We start from the raw sequence: 20,822 nt of genomic DNA, 5'->3' as shown, positions 1-20,822 counted from the left end.
TTTCAAATCCTGGCCCTGTCTCCTTAGGTGATCTTGGGCAAGTTACTTAACCTCCAGAGATGGTGCTCTTGAATGGATCAGAGAGAAACATCCCTGCCTTTATAAGGCAGGGATGGAAGAGGGCAAGGGGAATAGGAAGAGAGAGGTCAATATGTGGAAAGGACTGAAAAGGCATAAAGTTATAAAAATAACTAAAAATGTTTCTTCCTATACTCATTCAAGATTTTCCATTACCTATTTGATGTTTCCTATTTGTTTAATGATGAAATCTCTTCGATTTCTGTTTGCAGTTCTTAGTCATATGAAAGCTTTCTATGATGACTGTGCGTGTATGAGAACTGACCTACAGGGCCCACCCATGCTGTTTATAATGAGATCACTTTTTGCAGCTTTTTCTCTCTAAGTCTGTTTGTTATCTTTCCTGATGTGTCACCAATGCTGGGTGAACCACACCCACAAAAATCAGAAACAGATTTTCTTTAATAACATGACATTTGTGAGTTGGGATATTTTAAATTAAATCACATATCTATCTAATTGATCATCCTTCTTCAGTTTTCAGCATGTATTTATTGAGAGCTTATTCTGTGCCCAGCATTGGGGATGTAAGGATGAAGTCATACACTTACTGTCCCTGGCCACCTCAGAGTAGTGGTGTTCAGTCACTCAGTGGTGTCTGACTCTTTGAGACCCCATGGATTGCAGCATGCAAGGCTCTCTGTCCTTCACTATCTCCCAGAGTTTGTTTAAACTCATGTCTATTGAGTCAGTGATCCTATCTAACCATCTTATCCTCTCCCGCTGCCTTCTCCTTTCGCCCTCAATCTTTCCTGGCATCAGGGTCTTTTCTAATGAGTCGGCTCTTCTCATCAGGTGGCCAAAGTTTTGAAGCTTCAGCATCAGTCCTTCCAATAAATATTCAGGATTGATATCTTTTAGGGTTTGATCTCCTTGCTGTCCAAGGGATTCTCAACAGTCTCCAGCACTGCAATTCAAAAGCAACAAGTTTTTAATGCTCAACCTTTTTTATGGTCCAACTCTCACATCCGTACTTGACTGCTGGAAAAACCATAGCTTTGACTATGCTGACCTTTGTTGTAGTAGTGACAAGCCTACTATACCTTATACATTGGCAGGGCAGACTGCTTTTATTTTTTTTAACTTAAGTTGTTTTCCAACTCTTGACTAATCATAACTTTTTAATATAACCTGTGGTCTCTCTTTTTGCTTTCTGTTTAGTTCCTATGCTAGCATCATTATTTGCAAATACATCCAAGCATCCAAATTTTATCCTTTTATATCGAGGTCACGACTGACCTACACTCCTCTTTAGGCTCCATCCAGTGCTTTTCTTCTGACAGTGCAAATTGGTTGCAAACCCTTACTGCGACCTGTATGCAGGTCAAGAAGCAACAGTTAGAATCAGACATGAAGCAACAGACTGGTTCAAAATTGAGAAAGGAATACAAGGTGTATTCCTTGTATACAGCCTTGAATACAATATACAAGGCTGTATATTGTCACCTTGCTTATTTAGCTTATATGCAGAGTACTTCATGTGAAATGCCAGGCTAGATAAATCACAAGCTGGGATGAAGACTGCCGGGAGAAATATCAACCTCAAATATGCAGATGATACCATTCTAATGGCAGAAAGTAAAGAGGAAGTAAAGAGCCTTTTGATGAGAGTGAAGGAGGAGAGTGAAAAAACTGGCTTAAAACTCAACATTCAAAAAACTAATATGGCATCCATTCCCATCACTTCATGGCAAATAAAAGGGGAAAATGTGGAAACAGTGACACATTTTCCTGGGCTCCAAAATCACTGTAGACAGTGACTGCAGCTATGAAATTAAAAGGCACTTGCTCTTCAAAAGAAAAACTATGACAAACCAAGACAGTATATTAAAAAGCAGAGACGTCACTTTGCTGATAAAGGTCCATATAGTCAAAGCTATGGATTTTCCAGTAGTTATGTACAGATGTGAGAGTTAGACCATAAGGAAGGCTGAGCGCCAAAGAACTGATGCTTTTGAATTATGCTGCTGGAGACTCTTGAGAGTCCCTTGGACAGCAAGGAGATCAAACCAGTCAATCCTGAAGGAAATCAACCCTGAATATTCACTGGGAGGACAGATGCTGAAGCTGAAGCTCCAATACTTTGGCCACCTGATGCAAAGAGCAGACTCATTGGAAAAGACCTTGATGCTGGGAAAGATTGAGGGCAGAAGGAGAAGGGGGCAGCAGAAGAGAAGATGGTTAGATAGCATCACCAATTCAATTGACATGAGTTTGAGCAAACTCTGGGAGACAATGAAGGACAGGGAAACCTGGTGAGCTGCAGTCCATGGGGTCGTAAAGAGTCAGACACAGCTTAGCTATTGAACAGCAACAACTTTGTACTCAGCACATATTATTTCCTTTGTGGTATTATCTTCTGTGAGGTCTAAAACTGCTATACAACACTGAATGAATCAGTGAAATATATGTAACTCAAAGCTACGGATGTACAGGTACAAAGATGAATTGGCTATAAGTTTTGCCCCTTTTTAGTCTATAACTGAAGATCTGTCTTTCTAAAGAGAACTTTATGGGTTCAGTCAGATAAAAATTAACTTTGACATTGCTTGAGCACAAGATGAGAGTTCAAAAATTGGAAATCTGGTGTCATTGTATGTCTGGCATATGTCATTAACACTGACATTTCTTAGTGAGAAGGTAGCAGCTATGGTATATAATCCTCTCTCTTAAGAACTTTTTACGGCAGAAATTAAGCCCCAAAGCAATTTAAATTTGCACCTAAGCCAAGTCTACAAATAACAAATGCTGGAGAGAATATGGAGAAAAGGGAGCCCTCCTCCACTGTTGATGAGAATGTAAGTTGTACAGCTGCTATGGAAAACAGTATGGAGGTTCCTCAGAAAGTTAAAAAATTGAATTGCCATACAATCCAACAATCCCACTCCTAGACATATACCTAGGCAAAATTATAGTTCAAAAAGATACATGCACCCTTATGTTCGTAGCAGCACTATTCACAATAGCCAAAACAATCTACATGTCCATCAACAGATGAATGGATAAAGGTACATATATACAATGGAATACTTCTCAGCCGTTAGAAAGAACAAAATAGTGTCATTTGCAGCAACATGGATACAACTAGAGATTATCATGCTAAGTAAAGTAAATTAGAAAGAGATATCAAAGTGATACCAAAATCACATGCTACCACTTATATGTGGAATCTATAATATGGCACAAATGAATCTATCCGCAAAACAGAAACCGACTCATAGACATAGAAAACAGACTTGCTGCCAAGGAGAGGGAGGGTAGGAGAGGGAAGGACTGGGAATTTGGGTTAGCAGATGTAAATCATTATATATAGGAAGGATAAACAGCAAGGTCCTACTGTACAGAACAGGGAGCTATATTTGATATTCTGTAATAAACCATAATGGAAAAAAAGATAAAAAGAGTGCCTATTTGTGTATAACTGAGTCATTTTGCTGTATAGTAGACATTTGGCCTCACACTGTAAATCAACTATACTTCAGTTAAAAAAAAAAAGAGTTAAAAAAATGAAACTAAACCAAACAACTAGGACTCATTATTATCATTAGCACCTTACCATTGTTTAATCACAGATATTAATTATTATTACTGGTGAGATTTATAATTTAATAGTTTTACATTGACTCCCCCAAGCAATACATTTAATCCTTTCCATTTTTTCACCTCATCCTAATCGTGTGTTTATATAAACAGAAGTGACAATTTGCTTAATTACATAATACTAAAGTTAAGGAACACTGAATCAAGACTGATTTGGAGTGGAAGAAGGAAGCTACCCTACTATAGGTACATTATAATCATAACATGTCTCCTAGATAGCATTTTTCTGCTTGCAGCCAAAGAATCTTTTTGAAACACATTGAGGGTTATTTCTGGAGTCAGACATTTGCAGATTATCACTACTTGCTTGAGAGAGACCCCAGAGTCCTAATTAGACAGAAAAGTGAAATACATAGGCAAGGCCACCACATCAGCCTTGCAGGTTGTGTGCTGCAGAATTTCAGGGAGTGCCATTCACAGAGACAGTAATGTAAATGGTGCCTCTGATGTTGTGCAACAAAGCAAGCTGCATGTTGGAAGCACTAGAAAAATTGTAGGAAGATACAGAGAACACTGATGTGCTAGGTAGACCCATAGTCATCTCATTGTCTTTGAAAGTACATTCATTTTAAATTAAGTTTTTCCTAGAAGCCATGAATATTAAGAAGTATCAATAATTTGAATGTAAAGAGAAAGACAGTTTCTCACTAGGGTATTGATTTCACAATCAATATTCAATTTCACAAAAATACACCATTGGAAATGAGAAAAGTGAATTTGAAACATGGACTCAGAAAATGTATAAAGAGCAATTTACCTAGTAGAAAAGGTAGATAAAGGTATGGGAGATGATTAAAGGTAGGCTATGACTCTAGCAATAGTGCAGATTAGACAATTTGATTTCTCTCAGTACAAAACACCTAGTGCTGGGTTAAAAAAAAAAAGACAAAAACAAAACTTTAAAACACTTTGTTTAGTGGTTAAGACTATCCAGTTGTTAAGACTCCTCCTTTTCATGGCAGGGGGCCCCGGTCTGATCCCTGTTCAGAGGACTAAGATCCTACAAGCTGGAGCTGGCCAAAACACACACGTACACACACACACACACACTTTGCTTACCTCACAAAATGAGTCCATCAGTCATCCAGTATTGTGACTATTCAAAATGTACTAAGTGTTCTAACCAGTGTAATTACCAAGGAAAAACAAATAAAACTTATAAGGACTGGAAATAAACCATAGGTATATATGTATGATAAGACTGTCTATACAGAAAAGTCCAAAAAAACTAAAAATGATCAGAACTAAGAATTTAGTAAGGTTGCTAGATATAAGATCAATACACACAAAAAAATAAATTACGTTCCAATATGCCAACAACAGTGATTTTTAAAATGATATTTTTAAAAAGACACTTAGAAAGATAAATAGTCTAGGAATAAATCTAAAGATTGACAATATTTTTATGAAGAAAATATGAAAGTCTATTGAAATATCTTAAAGAGGACCTAAATACATGAAGAGTTATACCATATTCATAAAAATGTGATCTCAATTTCTGAAGAGAGTAAATAACCTTAAAATTAACTTTGAATATATAATACAATTCCAGTTCAACACAACTCAATAGCTATGAGTAGTGGAATATAGTTGGGTTGCTGGTACCTAAAGTGAATCTGGAATTTGAGGGGAGTCTAATATAATTAAAGTTAGCTCTGATAGGAAAAAAAAATCCTTATGAAGTTTGTTATCAGAAAGATGAATGCTCAGATATATGTATACTGCAAACACAAAAGTTATCTTATATACCAAGAATTGGACATTAAATATCAACATTGGGAAATTAGGAATGTGGTTTCTTAGCAAAGGAATTGCTGCCTCAGTTGCAAGATGGCATTTTTCATCTCTGACTCAGAAGGGAAGTCTGGAATACTGGCTTAATGCCTAAAACAGACTCTGAGTTTCTAGTTCTAGAAAGGAGAATGTTTTAGCAAGTGCAGCCTGCCACACATGAGAGCATCCAAAGCATCCAGAGGTATCTGAGTGACTATACCTCACCCAAAGGCCACTTGTTAAACTATAACAGACATGCCACCTGTTCCTTCAGAGGCCAATAAGTGATCTTTGAACAGGCTTGGAGTTAAAAAGTAAACCTATGGTTCACGTTTTTGGATTGTTCTAACTAAAATACAACAGTCGGCTTGCTACAAGTATGCAGTCAGTGTTTGCTTCTGAGATTGGCCCAGTGATTGCATTTTAAAGGAAGAAGACATTTATTATGAAAAAAGTTTTCCAAATAGTCTGATTGCTTTTGAAGGAGCTCTTAAAACTATAATACTATGTTATCAGCCAAACTTTCCGTATTACAGTTACCTTTACAACTCTATAACTGTGATTTGTGATATTTTACAGTGAAAACAAGGTCAGTTCAAATCACGAGATTATGGATGGTCTTTTTAAGAGTTATAATATCACTTTTTAATTAAAAATTATGAAGTCTCAAGAAGACAAAGAAAATAAGCTTTAAAAAAATAGGTGTGAAACCATCATTTAGAATATGGAAAAATCTCAGGCTAGTGACGTAATTGGTGTTTCCTTTCAACACTTTCTTCTGCGTTTCTGGCTTACCCTCTCACCCACCTTTTCCTTTCATACATCCTTTTCATTGTTAGAATGAGGTAACAGGCAAAAATGAAAAACTTCATGAAAAGCATGCATGGAAATCTGTTTCCTCCATTATAAACTTTAAGTGTAATTAAGTTTTTTAATTTACTTTTCTGTTGTTTTGTTCACTAGTTGTAAAAAATGAGCATAATTTGAAAAAGGTGAAAACAGTAAGGGTATAGATGACCTGAACAGATCAGTCAATTTGATCAAGTTGACATTTATAGAATATACAACAGTAGACACACAAGAAATATATACCAAGGTAGACCATATACTGGGCCATAAAACACATGTTAATAAACTTGAAAGAATGGAAATCAAGCATGGTATGTTCTCAGACCACAGTGAATTAAGTAGAAGCAAATAACAGAAAGATAATTGGAAAATCCCCAAATATCTGGAAATTAAACAACATATCTCTAAATAACTCATAAGCCAAAGAAGTAATCTCAAGAGGAATTTAAAGATTTTTTGAATTAAAGAAAAATAAAAGTACAATTTGTTAAAATTTGTGGGACACAGCAAAATCAATTTGCTTAGAGGAAAGTTTATAGCATTAAATGCATATGTTAGAAAAGAGCTAAAGTCAATAATCTAAGCTTCCACCTTAGGAATCTAATAAAAAGGGTGAAATAAAACCAATTAGCGGCCTTCCCTGGCGGCCCAGGACTTAAGAATCTGCCTGCCAATGCAGAGACAGGTTCGGTCCCTGGTCTGGGAAGATACTGCAGGCCGCAGCACAACTAAGCCAGTGTGTCAGAACTACTGAGCTGGTGAGCTAGAGTCCGTTCTCCACAACGAAAGAAGCCACTGCAATGAGAAGCTCATGTTCTGCAAGCAGAAAGAAGCCCCCGCTGGCTGCAGCTAGAGAAAGCCTGCTCACAGCAACAAAGACTCAACACAGCCAAAATAAATTAAAAATTACAAAAAAAAACTGATTAGCATCATAGAAAATTTTACAATAACTGTTCAATTTTACATATAATCCAGGAAAAGAAATGCAGATTTAAAAAATCACTTTTCACATGCTGAATTAGGAAATTTATATTTCTAAAGTATAATACCCAGTCCTGGTATGAGTGAGGTAAAATAGTATATTAGAAGTAGTTGTACAAACTGAAATAACCCTTTTTGAAAAGAAATTTGCAAGGTGACCTTAAATGTAATTAATGTGGCTTTTAAATGTATTTCCATTTTAATGATTGTAAACAATCTCAGATTAAGAAAATATTTAACTCACATAAATAGCTATGCAAGTATTATTTACAGCAAAAATCTGAAAATGGCCCAAATGTCCAAACAAGTGTGGCATTAAGTTTAACAAGGAGTATCCAATTACTGGAATAGTTGTTGGCCATGGTGATATTATTTTGAAATAATTTGTAATAACTTGATAATAAGAAGCCAGAGTATGAAACAAAAATCGTATGGCTAGAAATACAATCAGAAAAGTATATACCAAAATGTAAACTGCTTTCTTGGTATGATGGGTGTATTGTTGTTCATCCTGTTTGTGACGCCAATTGTCTTGCTGTTCACACTGTCCACGCTGTTTGCTGAACCCCGGGTAGGCAAGGTGCAAACTAAGAGGCTGGAAGGAGCCTTGAGGAGCCATAGGAACTGCAGACACATTTATTCTCTCCTGGCTGGCATGGCAGCCAGAACACAGCCTCTCTCCTGCCTGATGCAGCAGCTGTGGCAGCAGCCGCAACATAACCATAACAGAGCCGTAACATAACCTCCTATGACATTATCACGAAGTCGCTCCAATGTAGTCCCAGTGCAGCAGCAGCCAGCGCTTTCATGGCAAAGCTCATACAGGTGTACCTCACAAAGTAGTCCGTGACCAAGTGAGTTCCCTGTGATGCTCATACACAGTGCTATCAGTGATCTCAGCTGCTAGTGATCATTATTTACAGAACGCCGGGAAGAGTGAGAGGCCCTGGGACGAGAGAGCCTGAGCATGCCATCTTGACTGATTTGCCCTTTCGTTACAATGGGTTTGTGCTTTCTACTGCTTTTCCATATTTCCCAGAGACCCATGATGGACATAGAGGCTTTGATCATGGGCTTTAGAGAACAGGGGTTTGGGTTACTGTCTCCACCCTGCTGTGGGAGTCTCAGTTCCCATTTGTCAAATGAGATGATGACTGAAGGTCTCTCTCTACTGTGGCTATGAGGACTGAAGGTGACGCATGTCACATGTTTAGCACAGAGCCTGTCACACTGTAAGTCTCTAATAAACACTAGCTATTGTTACTGGTTACAGTAGTTTTTTTTTTTTTTTAAAGTCCTATTGAGAATAAGCGCATTAGGAGAGGTTCATCCCAAATTTTCAAAGGGGGTTTTTATTTTTACTGATCCCTTTGGATTTCATGCATATCCAAGATATTTGTTTACTGAGTGCAGAATGAACTCTGAGTCCATAGAGGGGCAATTAAATATTCTTTGTATACAAAAAAGAACACATACTAGAAAATTACAAGTGTATTGGACTCTTTGTGTATTTAAAAGTACTATACCCAAGACCACACGAGTGAGACTGAAAAGAATTCAAAGCTAGTGAATTTATCTACTTATTACTTCAAGTCTTCAGGCTTTGACCTTTTTTTTTTCTTTTTCCAGAGTAAGAGACAGTAATCTGAACCTCCTTCTTTCCCCCTGTTGGATGGGTAGGAAGCCAGAGAAAATGATAGTTTTACAGAGCAAACTTCCTACAGGGTCATTAGTGTGTGTGTGTGTGTGTGTTAGTCGCTCAGTTGTGTCCAACTCTTTGCAACCCCATGGACTGTAGCCCACCAAGCTTCTCTGTCCTTGGAATTCTACAGGCAAGAATACTGGAGTGTATTGGATTGCCATTACCTTCTCCAGAGGAACTTCCCAACCCAGGGATCGAACCCTGGTTTCCTGCCTTGCAGGCAGATTCTTTACCATTTGAGCTACAGGGACTTTCCCCTAAAGTGCCCTAAAGGGTCATTTGTAGACTGAGAAATCTACTTCTTTGAAATTTTTTCTAATATAAATTCTAATACTGCTTTAAAAGTGTTAATATATGCTTTCATTCCTCAAAGAGGTCTCCCCATAATAAAGATATTATGTATCTAACAATAATAATTTTAAAAAGGATTCCTTCTTTTCTGTTTGTAATAAAACTTGCCTTCATTCAAACATTCCTGAAGGAAGGAAGAAAGTGGGAAAATGCTATATTATTCCTTTATGATGAAGGAATCTTCTATGGTTATGTTAGAGAAACTAACTGCATTCATGAAAAAGTGCTTAGACTTCATCAGAGTTAGGACTATTTTCATAATAATTTTGTATTAACTTTGGCTTTAAGGCCCTTATTCCTCAAGTTTAATAGGCAATATTTCTGTGAGTAAATAGCATTTATAAGTAGAGAAAGTTTAAGGTAGAACATGGGAGGGGCCATTTTGAATTTTGCAGGAACATAAATGAAATTATTATTACTGTAACCTTGAGTGGCTAAGGCCTTCCATTTTCTTTACCACTCAGCTGACAGGCTTTCAAAGTGTATTAATACTCTGAAGCTGTTATCCTGATCTCTGAAGATGGTGTATGGTTTGACATTACTTAATGAGGTTCTCTGATGTTCCTGGTAACTGAATCTATGTTCTACAATGAGGTCTATTATACTCAGTTTAGGGTTAGAGCAAATTATGTCACAGATTTACCTGCTAAATTGCATTGTAATCTTGTGAGACCGGAAATTGAAAACATTCAGAAAAGCGCTTGTGTCTGAAATCACAGCCCAAATTTAGGATTAAAAATTATCCAGTGAAATTATGATCTGCAGGTAAAACCAAACTAGAAGCATACCTAGCTTAATTAGCAGCTTGAATATATTGCCCTATATTATTTATCTTGAAATCCCACTTGCAAATTTTTTTTTATAACAAATTGTTGCTTTAGGAAGCAAATTATTATACATAGAATGAATAAATAACAAAGTCCTACTGTATAGCACAGGGAACTATGTTCAATAAACCGTGATAAACCAAAATGGAAAGGAATACACTTTTCTGTAAGCAGAAGTTTACACACCATTGTAAATCAACTAAACGTGAATAAAATTTTTAAAAATTGCTGTTCTAGGAGACTATGGGCATTTTAGAGTTGGCTTTCTAAGCTGTGTGTGCTGGGGAATAGTTTATTTGATTTTAAGCTGAAGAGCTAGAAAAACTGAGCAGAACCTTTGTGCTCTCAGTTCAGTTCAGTTCATTTCAGTGGCTCGGCTGTGTCTGACTCTTCATGACCCCATGGACCACAGCACGCCAGGCCTCCCTGTCCATCACCAACTCCCAGGGTTTACTCAGACTCATCTTCATTAAGTTGGTGATGCCATCCAACCATTTCATCCTCTGTCATCCCCTTCTTCTCCTGCCTTCAATCTTTTCCAGCATCAGGGTTTTTCAAATGAGTCAGCTCTTTGCATCAAGTAGCCAAAGTATTAGAGTTTCAGCTTCAACATCAGTCCTTCCAATGAATATCCAGGACTGATCTCCTTTAGGATGGACTGGTTGGATCTCTTTGCAGTCCAAGGGACTTTCAAGAGTCTCCTTTGTGCTCCAGATGGACGATTTAGGAGTACTGGGCACAGAGAAGGCTCAACCCCAACTTAGTCACTGGTCCTAACTAGTTGTATAACCCTGAGTAGACTGGGGCTCATGGAATAAAAGGTTTTAAATGTATAGTCTCAGCAGACTTCAGTTTTCTCATGCCATAAAACAGGGTTGGCCTAATAACTTCCAAAGCCTTTTCCTATAATATTTTATTGTGAAAATTACAAAATAGGTAGTTACAGTACAGATGGCAAATGTTCTTAAAATTATCCACTTTTCAGGGGGATTTAAATTTATTGTTTATTGCTTATTATTTCAACTGTATCTTTGTTTTTTTTTTTTTTTTGGCCATACATCGCAGCTTGTGAGATCTTAGTTTCCCAGCCAGGGACTGATCCTGGGCCATGGCAGTGAAAGCACTGAGACCTAACCACTGAACTGCCAGGAAAGTCCTTCAACTTATTTTTATGTAAATGATTCCTAAACCTGTGTCTGGACACTTGACTGCTCAGCTATTCTCTTTAGTTCAACCTGATCAAGGCCATCTCCTATAGCTCTACCTCCTTAAGCAACTGAATTTTCTGATTCTTCTATTTTGATAAAATAAGCCATCATTTTTTACAACTAACCAGATTCAGAGCCACCAGGTTCTAACTTCTAACTTTCTTCTAACATTCTAACCTCTTTCTTTCTTCTGTCAATACCATGATCATTTACAAAGTCCTGTCAATCCCCTTGTTTTTTGTTTTTCCTTCAATTCCTCTCTCTCTATCTTCTCTAACACCACCTTGGTTTATATCCAAGTCTCCTCATAAAGTAGCTCTCAACTCTCCTTCTAGGTCTTCTGTTTTCTAATTTATTATAGGTCTTTTGTGTGTGCTAAGTCACTTCAATCATGTCCAACTCTTTGCGACCCTGTGGACTGTAGCCTGACAGGCTCCTCTGTCCATGTGATTCTCCAGGCAAGAATACTGGGGTGGATTGCCATGCCCTCTTCCAGGGGATCTTCCTAACTCAGGGATCAGACCCACATCTCCTGTGGCTCCTGAACTGCAGGCGGATTCTTTACCACTGAGCCACTGGGGAAGCCCTGCTATAGGTCACATCTAGATAATAACAGCTGTGATCATGTAACTTTTCAACACAGATCAGCTGGACTCACCAAAGCATTAACTATTTGTCCCTAGTCTACTTTTTCCCCATCTCCTGCTGACCCCTCTCTTATTAGACACTACTCACTCTCCCAGGAGGCACCTTGTATATTCGCTCCTGTTCATTACAAGCAAGGCTCACCCACACTGGCCACCAATCCATCTAAACCAATTCCAATGCTGGGCGTCAAATATGTCCACATCCTCTGGATAGCTCTTCTAATCTTCTGAGCCCACAGTGTTCCACCTGCTACTAATCACCTACCAATATGTCATTAATCAGATACTGTTTTTTTTTTTATCATATTCAGCCTTAAGTTGTTACAATTTTACAATAAAAATGTGATCATAACAATTATATGGTATTGCTGAAAATTTCAAAGCTAGAGAAACGGTCATCTCTAGTATTTTTAATATATTGTATGCCTTTTTAATATGTATGTTTTCCATAGGTATAGATAACTAAGGTATAGATAGTTATGCTATCTATAGCTTCATGTTTGGCCCCCATTCAATATATAAGAAAAAAACTGTAATTGAGGATAATGAAGTGATCTATGGGATGACAGAGGGGCAAATAACCCTATTGGAAGAGTAGAGAGTAAGAAAGATGTCACAGCAGTTATGGCTGAATTGAATTTCCAAGGATCTGCCAGAGCTAGCCAGAAGCAGAAGAGAAGAAGAGACAGAGGGAGAGAGCGTGCAGAAACAAGGAGCTTGAAGCCCATTGTTAGCTCAGAGACTGCAGGAAATTCACTGTGGGTGGAGCCAAAGACCCTGTGGCAGGAACTGGTATACCGTGCATCTGGGTGCCAAGCCAAGCAGCATGAATTCCATCTGTCAATGACAGGGAGCCATGAAATATGTTACTAGGTGCTTGGGCCAGATACACTGGTGAAATATTAACATTTGATGACATACATATGTATACTTACACTCAACCTACTCTTCTTTCTAATAGAAGAGGTTTGATTTTTTAAGGGTGGCAATGTGCCCAGTTAAAATATTCACCTCCTCAGACATCCTCATGGTCTGAAGAGGCCACATAACCCAGTTCAGGCCAGTTAGATATAAGCAGATGTGTGGGGCTGCAGGGGAAGCTTTTAAAGACTCAGCTGGCATATATCTTTTCCCCTTCTCTCTTTTCCATTTCTCTTGCCTAGAAGGGGGATACGAGTCCTAGAGGTGGCACAGCCATCTTGCAACCATGAGAAAGAAAACCGCATAAGTCCTAATGACTTCCTTGTTCTGGACTGTCTACCTCCTGCCTCTTTGCCATGGGAAGAAAATCAATCTTGATTTGGTTAAGCTACTGAGTTGAGTCCATGCAATTGAATACAATCCTATCTAATATTATGTCCATTTCTTAAAGATTTGCAATGACTTATCATATGAAAGGAGAAGTCCTATTTACCTTTGTTTAATCTAATATTGGTATCATCCGACTACAGAGCTGTTTTTCCTCAGAACACTTCGTATATCTCACTGAGCACGAGTATTCTGTAGAAGTTTGGAAAATATTACTTGTGTTGATCCAGTAGATGGATTTAGTTATGACATTCTACTACAGGAGGAGTAACATGCTAGTAGAGAAAGATAGTTTAGATTTAAATGTGTTGAATTAGTCTAAGTGGAGCTGTCCATTGACGGCCCTGAAGCTCACGAGTGACATTTGGGAATAAACAAAGTAGGGTGGTGGATAAATCCACAGCTCAATGGGTTAAACTGACATTGTGAAAGTAGAAACTATTCTATGGGTGTCCTTGCCAATGAGAAAGTTGGCAATCTAGTCTCGAACCCTTTCTTTAATTGCCTTCCTGTGCCATTTCTCTTGAAAGAGGAAATGGAAAGAACCACTGTGCTTAAAGTCAGACATGCCACATAGTTCAAATCCTGCCTTGTCAGTTTACTTAGCTGTGTGAATTTCGCTCAGATATTGAACTTCTCTGAGCTTTGGGTTTTTCAACAAGGAGTCAACAACCTAACTTTAGAGAGTTGCTATGAGAATTATAAAGTATTCATATTGTGCCTGGTAAATTATAGTTGCTCCATCAGTGCCAATTCTCTTCTCCCTCTAGTTAGAAAAGATTTGTTGCTTCATACTTTCATCTCCTGTGTAGCAACTTTTAATACAGCTAAAACAGCATGTAAAATTAAGTCAGGGCAACTCTTTTGTTTCTGCCTTTTAAATACCTATATATTTCCACAACATTTCGCAGAAAACCCCAAATGAACTTTTTGGTCAACCAATAACTTGAAGATGGAATACTAGGGCAGGTCAAAGGACATTGTATGCACTTGATGGATTTGTATATTACTATTTTATGTATTTAACAAAAGAATCACCTGCAAGGCAGGAGACCTGGGTTCAGTTCTTGGGTTGGGAAGATGCCCTGGAGAAGGAAAAGGATACCCACTCCAGTATTCTGGCCTGGAGAAGTCCATGGTCTGTATAGTCCATGGGGTTGCAAAGAATCGGACACGACTAAGCAACTTTCACAACAAAACAAAGTGTTTCCAATGTATCTTGCTCTTGTCTAACTTTTCATAAATATTAACTCATTTAATATGCATAATAACCTTACTAAGTAGATACTGTTATTATTCTCATACAGCAAATAAGGAAATAATTGAATCAAGAGGTTAAGTAACTTGCCTTAAGTCACACAGCTAGCAGGTGGCAGAGCCAGGCTTCAAATCTGTGGAATCAGATCCCATAGTCCATGCTCCTAGTTACTATGCATGCGTGTGTGCTAAATTGCTTCAGTCGTGTCTGACTCTTTGCAGCCCCATGGACTGTAGCCACTATACTCCTCTGTCCATGGGATTCTCCAGGCAAGCATACTGGAGTAGGTTGCCATTTCCTCTTCCCCTAATTACTATACTTCTATATAAAAGACATAAATAAATAAGAGAAATTACTCACATTGCTTACTATTCTTTCATCCTCATGAGGCCTTTGGTAGCTGTTTCTTTATCTATTTTCCTACATTAAAAAATAATTGTTTGTCTCTGAGCATCTTTTCATTAATGTCAGAAATAGAAATATGTATAGAAAGTTTTAGCTAAGAAGTATTTTGAAGAGAAAGTGTTTAAAATTTGTGTCAGTATAGTGCTGTCCAGAGGAGTTATCTCTGTAACAACATAACTGTTCTTGTTTGTTTGAACTTTCTAGATTCCATATAATTAATCTGAACAAGAAAGAGCATGCATTTTTTTTTTTTTAAGAAAAGTAATGCCTACCTTCCTGGAAGAGCAAATATATTTTCAAAGGTTCCTGCTCTCTTCCTAGGAATGAACAATTATAGCCAGGAAGCAGATGAAATAAGAAATACAGTGCCAGTGGTAAGAGGCTTAGATGAAAGCATAAGGAAATTCCCAAGATGGTGTTTTTAAACGGCATTTAAAGGGAATAGACCAGGTAGACAACAAAATATAGGATTATTTGAATGGAAACAATTCTCCATTTCATTTTCTCCTAATGGTTTTCTAGTTCAAAAAGAGAAGATTGTACTCATGGAAAACTGATGGATACGCAATGGTTAAAACACAAACAAATCTGGAAATCCATGTCCTATCTCTAGTATATACTTATTGGATGATCTAAATTTGGCATTTATGTCTTTCACATAACTTTCTCTCTCAGAAAATGTGAAAAAATTTTCCTGTTCCTTCCCACACATTGATGCTTCAAGGATAACCGAGATAGTGTTACAGTTCCATGGAGGGAAGATACTAAGTGTACTAAAATCACTATTTCAAAGTTCCTCCTTTCCTTGGAAATGTATAATAATATCAATGCATACAGTGTTGTTAAGGAGAAGGAACTGGCAACCTACTCCAGTATTCTTGCCTGGAGAATCCCAGGGACAGAGGAGCCTGGTAGACTATCATCCATGGGGTTGCACTGAATTGGACACAACTGAAGCGATTTAGCAGCAGCAGCAGAATACAGTGTTGTTAAAGAATCAAATTTTCCATAAAAGTGATTATTTTTTCAGAAAATACTTATCCCATTCAGAACTAATAGTTTCCTTTAAAAAATTTAATCATTTTTAAAATTTAACAATTTGCATTTGTGGATTTTTTCCTTAATATTTATTGAATGCTTGCTATCTGCAATGTATTTTAGTGGAACTCTTTCCTCTGGTTAAACAAAATATGTTTACCTTTTATTAATGAGGCCTTAAGATATCAGCATATAAAAAGGGGATTTTAATTTGCTTGAAGCATAATATCAGTTGACATCATAAAACTTCTAATACACTTTTAGGCTAATGAAATATAAGCCCTAGATCTAAGTGAAGTGAACTGTTAGTTCAGTTTTATTCTACACCAATTCAGACAAACCTAGAGTTGAGTTCTAGGTGCACAGTATAAGAGCAACATTGACAAAACAGTAGTATATCTGAAAAGGGGTGAATAAGATGGTTAAAGGTTTGGGAATCATGCTATACGGGCAATTAAACACTTGGAGAAGAAAATAGGAAGAGCAACACAACTTTACTTCAGACTTTCAGATACCTATCAGAAAAAGACTGGACCTATTCTATATTGTTCAGACTACTAAACTATAAACATAGGTAGAATTTTAAGGAGAAAGATTACAATAGTACCCAAAATGAAAAGGGCTGCTTTTGAGGCTTTTGTTTACTGAGATTTTCTAGAACAGAAACTGGGTGACCTTTGGACAGAGATTCTGGGGAGAGGATGTGATGAGCTAAGAAGTTGCCCTCAAGGACCCCAAGGTCCCTTTTGATGCTAAATAATCCATGATCCAATAGAAACGTGACGTACTGTACTAAGTTATAATAGGGTGACACCTTTGCAGCTTTTTGATGCTTTGCCTCTGAATTAAAGGCCTCAGATTGCTATGGGGTTTTTGGTCCTTATGCTACTTCTTATAGTTCTACCATCCCCTTTATGTTTCCCAGGTGGCGCTATTGGTAAAGAACCCACCTGCCAATGCAGGAGACAAAAGAGACGGGGGTTCGATCCCTGGGTCAGGAAGATTCCCTGGAGGAGGAAATGGCAACTCACTCCAGTATTCTTACCTGGAGAATCCCATGGACAGAGGAACTTGGCAGGCTACAGGCTACAGGGTTGCAGAGTCGGTCACGACTGAAACGACTTAGCATGCACAACATGCATCCTCTTTTTTACCAGGTTGCCCCAACTTTGTTTTAACAGCCTCCTGCTTCATTCTGCTTTCTTACTTCTAATATGCTGTCATCTAGGAGAACAGCATAACCAAACTTATTAACACTGCGTGGATAATTTAAGTGAAGACCTAAAGAGCTCACCTGTGAATGGTATATGGACTTTTTGCCATCAATTTTAGTTCTTGAAGGCCTTTTTTGGCTTTCTTTCAAATTCTCAGGAGTATTCTAGATCTGTCAATTATGTGGTGTCTGGAAACTTGTTATCAAAATTCCATAGGTGTGCTAAGCTTCCTACTAACATAAATTTTTTTAAAAAAATTCTAAACTCATTACTGAATTTTTCAAAAACCCTTAATCACAGGCTTTGTATGCCCTTGATTATCACTGAGCAAGATTTTCCTTAGGTAGGTAAACTTTCCCAGTATAGCAACTTCAAAATGAAAATAGAAAAAAAAAGTAACAAAAAAATTTTCAATGATGAAAACAATTTATAACTAAATTAGACTATGTAACCAAATGAAATTGATTAGAAAGCTAATTACTATTCTCTTCTGAGCTGCTCCATATATAAAATATTGGTATAAACATACAGATTTCTTTAGAATATGGGGAATCATTCTGACTTTACTGGTTTTCTTCTTAATCCCTGGTCTTTAGTATACTGCAGTCGTTTTTTAACATAACCCAGTCAAAAATGTTTAATGAAAATTTACTATATATCTAGCAGGTGTTCTCAGTTAAGAATAAAAGAAAATGATAATAATGTTTTGTTCAGACTAAGTATAACAGACTGCTTGACCATTAAGGAACTCACTGTCTCCTTAAAGGAAGTAGGAACCAGTTACAGAGCAATCAAAGAAGTATATTATCAAGGTAGCATTGGTGCAGATAGTAATGCCCTTAATATTTGTAATGGGAAATGGAGTAGTTCTGCCTCAATAGGGTAGAATCAGAAGTTAATAATAAATGTGCATTTTTTTTTCTTTTTTTGAAAGATTGCTTTGATAATTAGGTTAATATTGGTGTTAAGAGCCCTTGGACTGTTACTATTTCCCATCATTTATTTGGTAAGAATAATATAGAGAGATGTTCAATTGACTCAATTGGAAGCATTTCTATAAGATATGAAGAAAGCCCCAACATTCCCAATATTTGAACATTCAAAGGGTTTATTTTCTGAAATGTTATATAAATTGCTATTCCACATCTTTTGCCACTTTCCAGTGCTGGCCAGAATAATTTTAATGTCTCCCAAATGGATGATGCTGACCACGTCCCAGTCCCTCCTGGGAAATATAAAGTTCTTCTATAGCCTCAGCCGAGTCATAAATAATACCTACATGTGCTCCAAAGCTCTAAATTGTCATCATCAGCAACACACACAACTGAATTGTATCTGTAAAACAGTTACTTTTCTGGAAAATATTTAAAGGCACAAAATGAACACTGCAATCAAAGACGACTTTGTACTTAACTTTTGCCAGTTTTCCTGGATGTGTACATAGAACTAGATTTTCATAGAACTTGCAAAAATCCCTGATTCAAGTGCTCCATAACCGGCACCCATAATCAGCAGCCCGGCACAATGCTATGGACAGTTAGCAGCTTTTGGCTGCTACTAAATCTTCTCCCTTAGGTTATTTCACAACTTTCGCAGCACAACTGGAACGACAGTGCTTGGACGGACCAAAGAGGTTATCTTTGTCGTGCCCCTGCCTCTAGACAAGGATGTTCTTAAACTGGGCACTGGCTAATCCTGTGCCCCTTTTCTTTTAGCACCCTGAGTTTGAATTAGGGAACACTTTTTATATAAAAACGGATACACCTCGGATAAAGTAAGCATTGAGTGTTTAGCCAAGATGCTCTCCCCCACCCCTGAGGGTCAGCAGAGAAGCGGCGAATGCAGTTAATGAGGTCTCTCTTGCCCATACCCCGATTGGGTGGGCGTGTGTGTGTGTGTGTGTGTGTGGGGGGGGGGGGGTTCCATCCCTGGGTCATGAAACTTTGGGAGAAGGGGTGGCGGGAGAAGAGGGAGGGTTTGTTTTTGCTGGGGGATGTGGGAAGTAGGCGCTAGCCTATTTCGCGGTTTTTTAAGCCCCTTGGCATGCCCTGACCTGATCAAGAAGGAGTCAACTGCTCTGTGGAATGTTCCGGGAGAAGGTGGGAGACGGCCTCTAAAGGAGGCCTGTGGGTGCTGGAGGGCACCAGGGGGGTCACGCAGGGACATGCAGGGCGAGAGCCGGGAGGGGCAAGGGCGAAGCTGGGGGCCCGAGGTGACGGGCGCGCGGAGGGGCGGAGGCGGGCGGGTCAAGCTGGCAGCGAGGCATCGGGGGCGGCCAGTCTGTCGTGGGGGATGGGGTGGGGGGCGTCCCTCCCCGAGCTGCGGCTGCGACTCGGCCTCACAGGCTACAGCGCCCCGGCTGTCAAAGCGAGCGCGGGGGGCGGGAGGGAGGAAGGGGTGGAGGTGCGAGGGGAGGAGGGCTGGCACCGGAGCGCCGCGGTGTCGGTGCAATAAAAATGCATCCCATGGAACTGCCCATGGAGAAGCAGGGGACGGAGACGCCACAGCCAGAGGAGGTGGTAAAAGCGGAGGAGGACGCCCAGGAGGCGGCGGCGGCGGCCGGGAAGTGAAAGGTCTCGCAAAGTTCAGCGGCTGCTGCGGGCGCCGAGCCCCGGGCTAGCCGCGGAGGAGCCCGCCGACTGCTCCGCAGGGCAGCGCGGCCGGGCAGGCTATGGTCCCGGGGCTTCTGCCGCCCCCGAGGTGCCCGGGCCCCTCCAGGCCGGTGCGCGAGGGTCACCCCACCTCCCGGCGCGGCCCCAGCCCGCGGCTTCCCGGCGCCCGCGCCCACTGACCGAGCCAGGCGCCCCAGGAGGAGGAAGAAATAAAGAGCCCTGGTTCCTTCCGAGGACTTGTTGGCGCTTCATCCCACAGCCGCGAGGGCTCGACTCCCTCCCGCGCGCCCGGCCCGGGTCCTCCCGGCTTCTCCCGGCCATGGGGAGCTGCGCGCGGCTGCTGCTGCTCTGGGGCTGCTCCGCGGTGGCCGCAGGTGGGTGGTGACGCTGCCGGGCCCCCACCCCCCTTCCTTCGCTCTTGTGTTCCCCATCTCGGGACTCGGGGATACAGGGGAGCGCAGGCTGAGAGCGCCGAGCTCAGCGCCCAAGGATGAAATGAGTGGCCATGTTCCGCCTCCTTTTCCCCGGGTCTCCGCTGTTTAAAATATTATTGATTTTTGTTTTTTGCAACTGCGATACACATGCCCTTGGATAACCCAATATCCTGGGTGCGCCCTGCCTGAGATAGTGAGACCTTGGTTTTTTCTCGGTTTGGACTAGTAAAAAACTGCCTTTCCACTTTGTGAGGGAACAAAGGACCAGGCTCGCCATCCCCCGGCACTACATGGCCTGGGGAATGATGGGGAGGGGTGGCCCAGCGACCCTGGGCGCGCGTGGGCCGGGGCCGCTCTCTTGTTGAGAGCGATCGCCGTCGTCCCCGAACTCTTGCTGGGTACTGGGGAGCCAGGTAGGGACACCTGGGGCGGGGTGAGGGCCCTCTCTCCGGGACAGTGGCTAGAACTCAGACCCCGGCCTGGGACGGTAGGTGGTGATCACCCTAGGTTGCCAGGAGCTGGTTTGCCGCCCTGGGG

General features: G+C 40.0%; 1 protein-coding gene across 7 annotated transcripts in view; it reads left to right on the top strand.

Annotated features, from left to right (window-relative positions):
• The first annotated feature begins 19,282 nt into the window (after positions 1–19,282).
• Positions 19,283–20,822, top strand: part of NTN4 (netrin 4) — a 130,418-nt gene continuing 128,878 nt past the window's right edge. For 4 of the 7 annotated variants that reach the window (XM_012174823.5, XM_012174824.5, XM_004006625.6 and 1 more), the window contains exon 1: positions 19,719–20,225. In XM_012174823.5, the coding sequence (XP_012030213.3) occupies positions 20,171–20,225 (55 nt within the window). In that variant the 5' untranslated portion in view covers positions 19,719–20,170. Of the gene's footprint in view, positions 19,339–19,718; positions 20,226–20,822 lie in introns of those variants that run through there. The other 3 variants (XM_060413055.1, XM_060413053.1, XM_060413054.1) reach the window with 1 other exon arrangement.

Source organism: Ovis aries, chromosome 3 (assembly GCF_016772045.2).
Source record: "Ovis aries strain OAR_USU_Benz2616 breed Rambouillet chromosome 3, ARS-UI_Ramb_v3.0, whole genome shotgun sequence".
NCBI lineage: Eukaryota > Metazoa > Chordata > Mammalia > Artiodactyla > Bovidae > Ovis > Ovis aries.
This window is presented reverse-complemented; position numbering and strand designations above follow the sequence as displayed.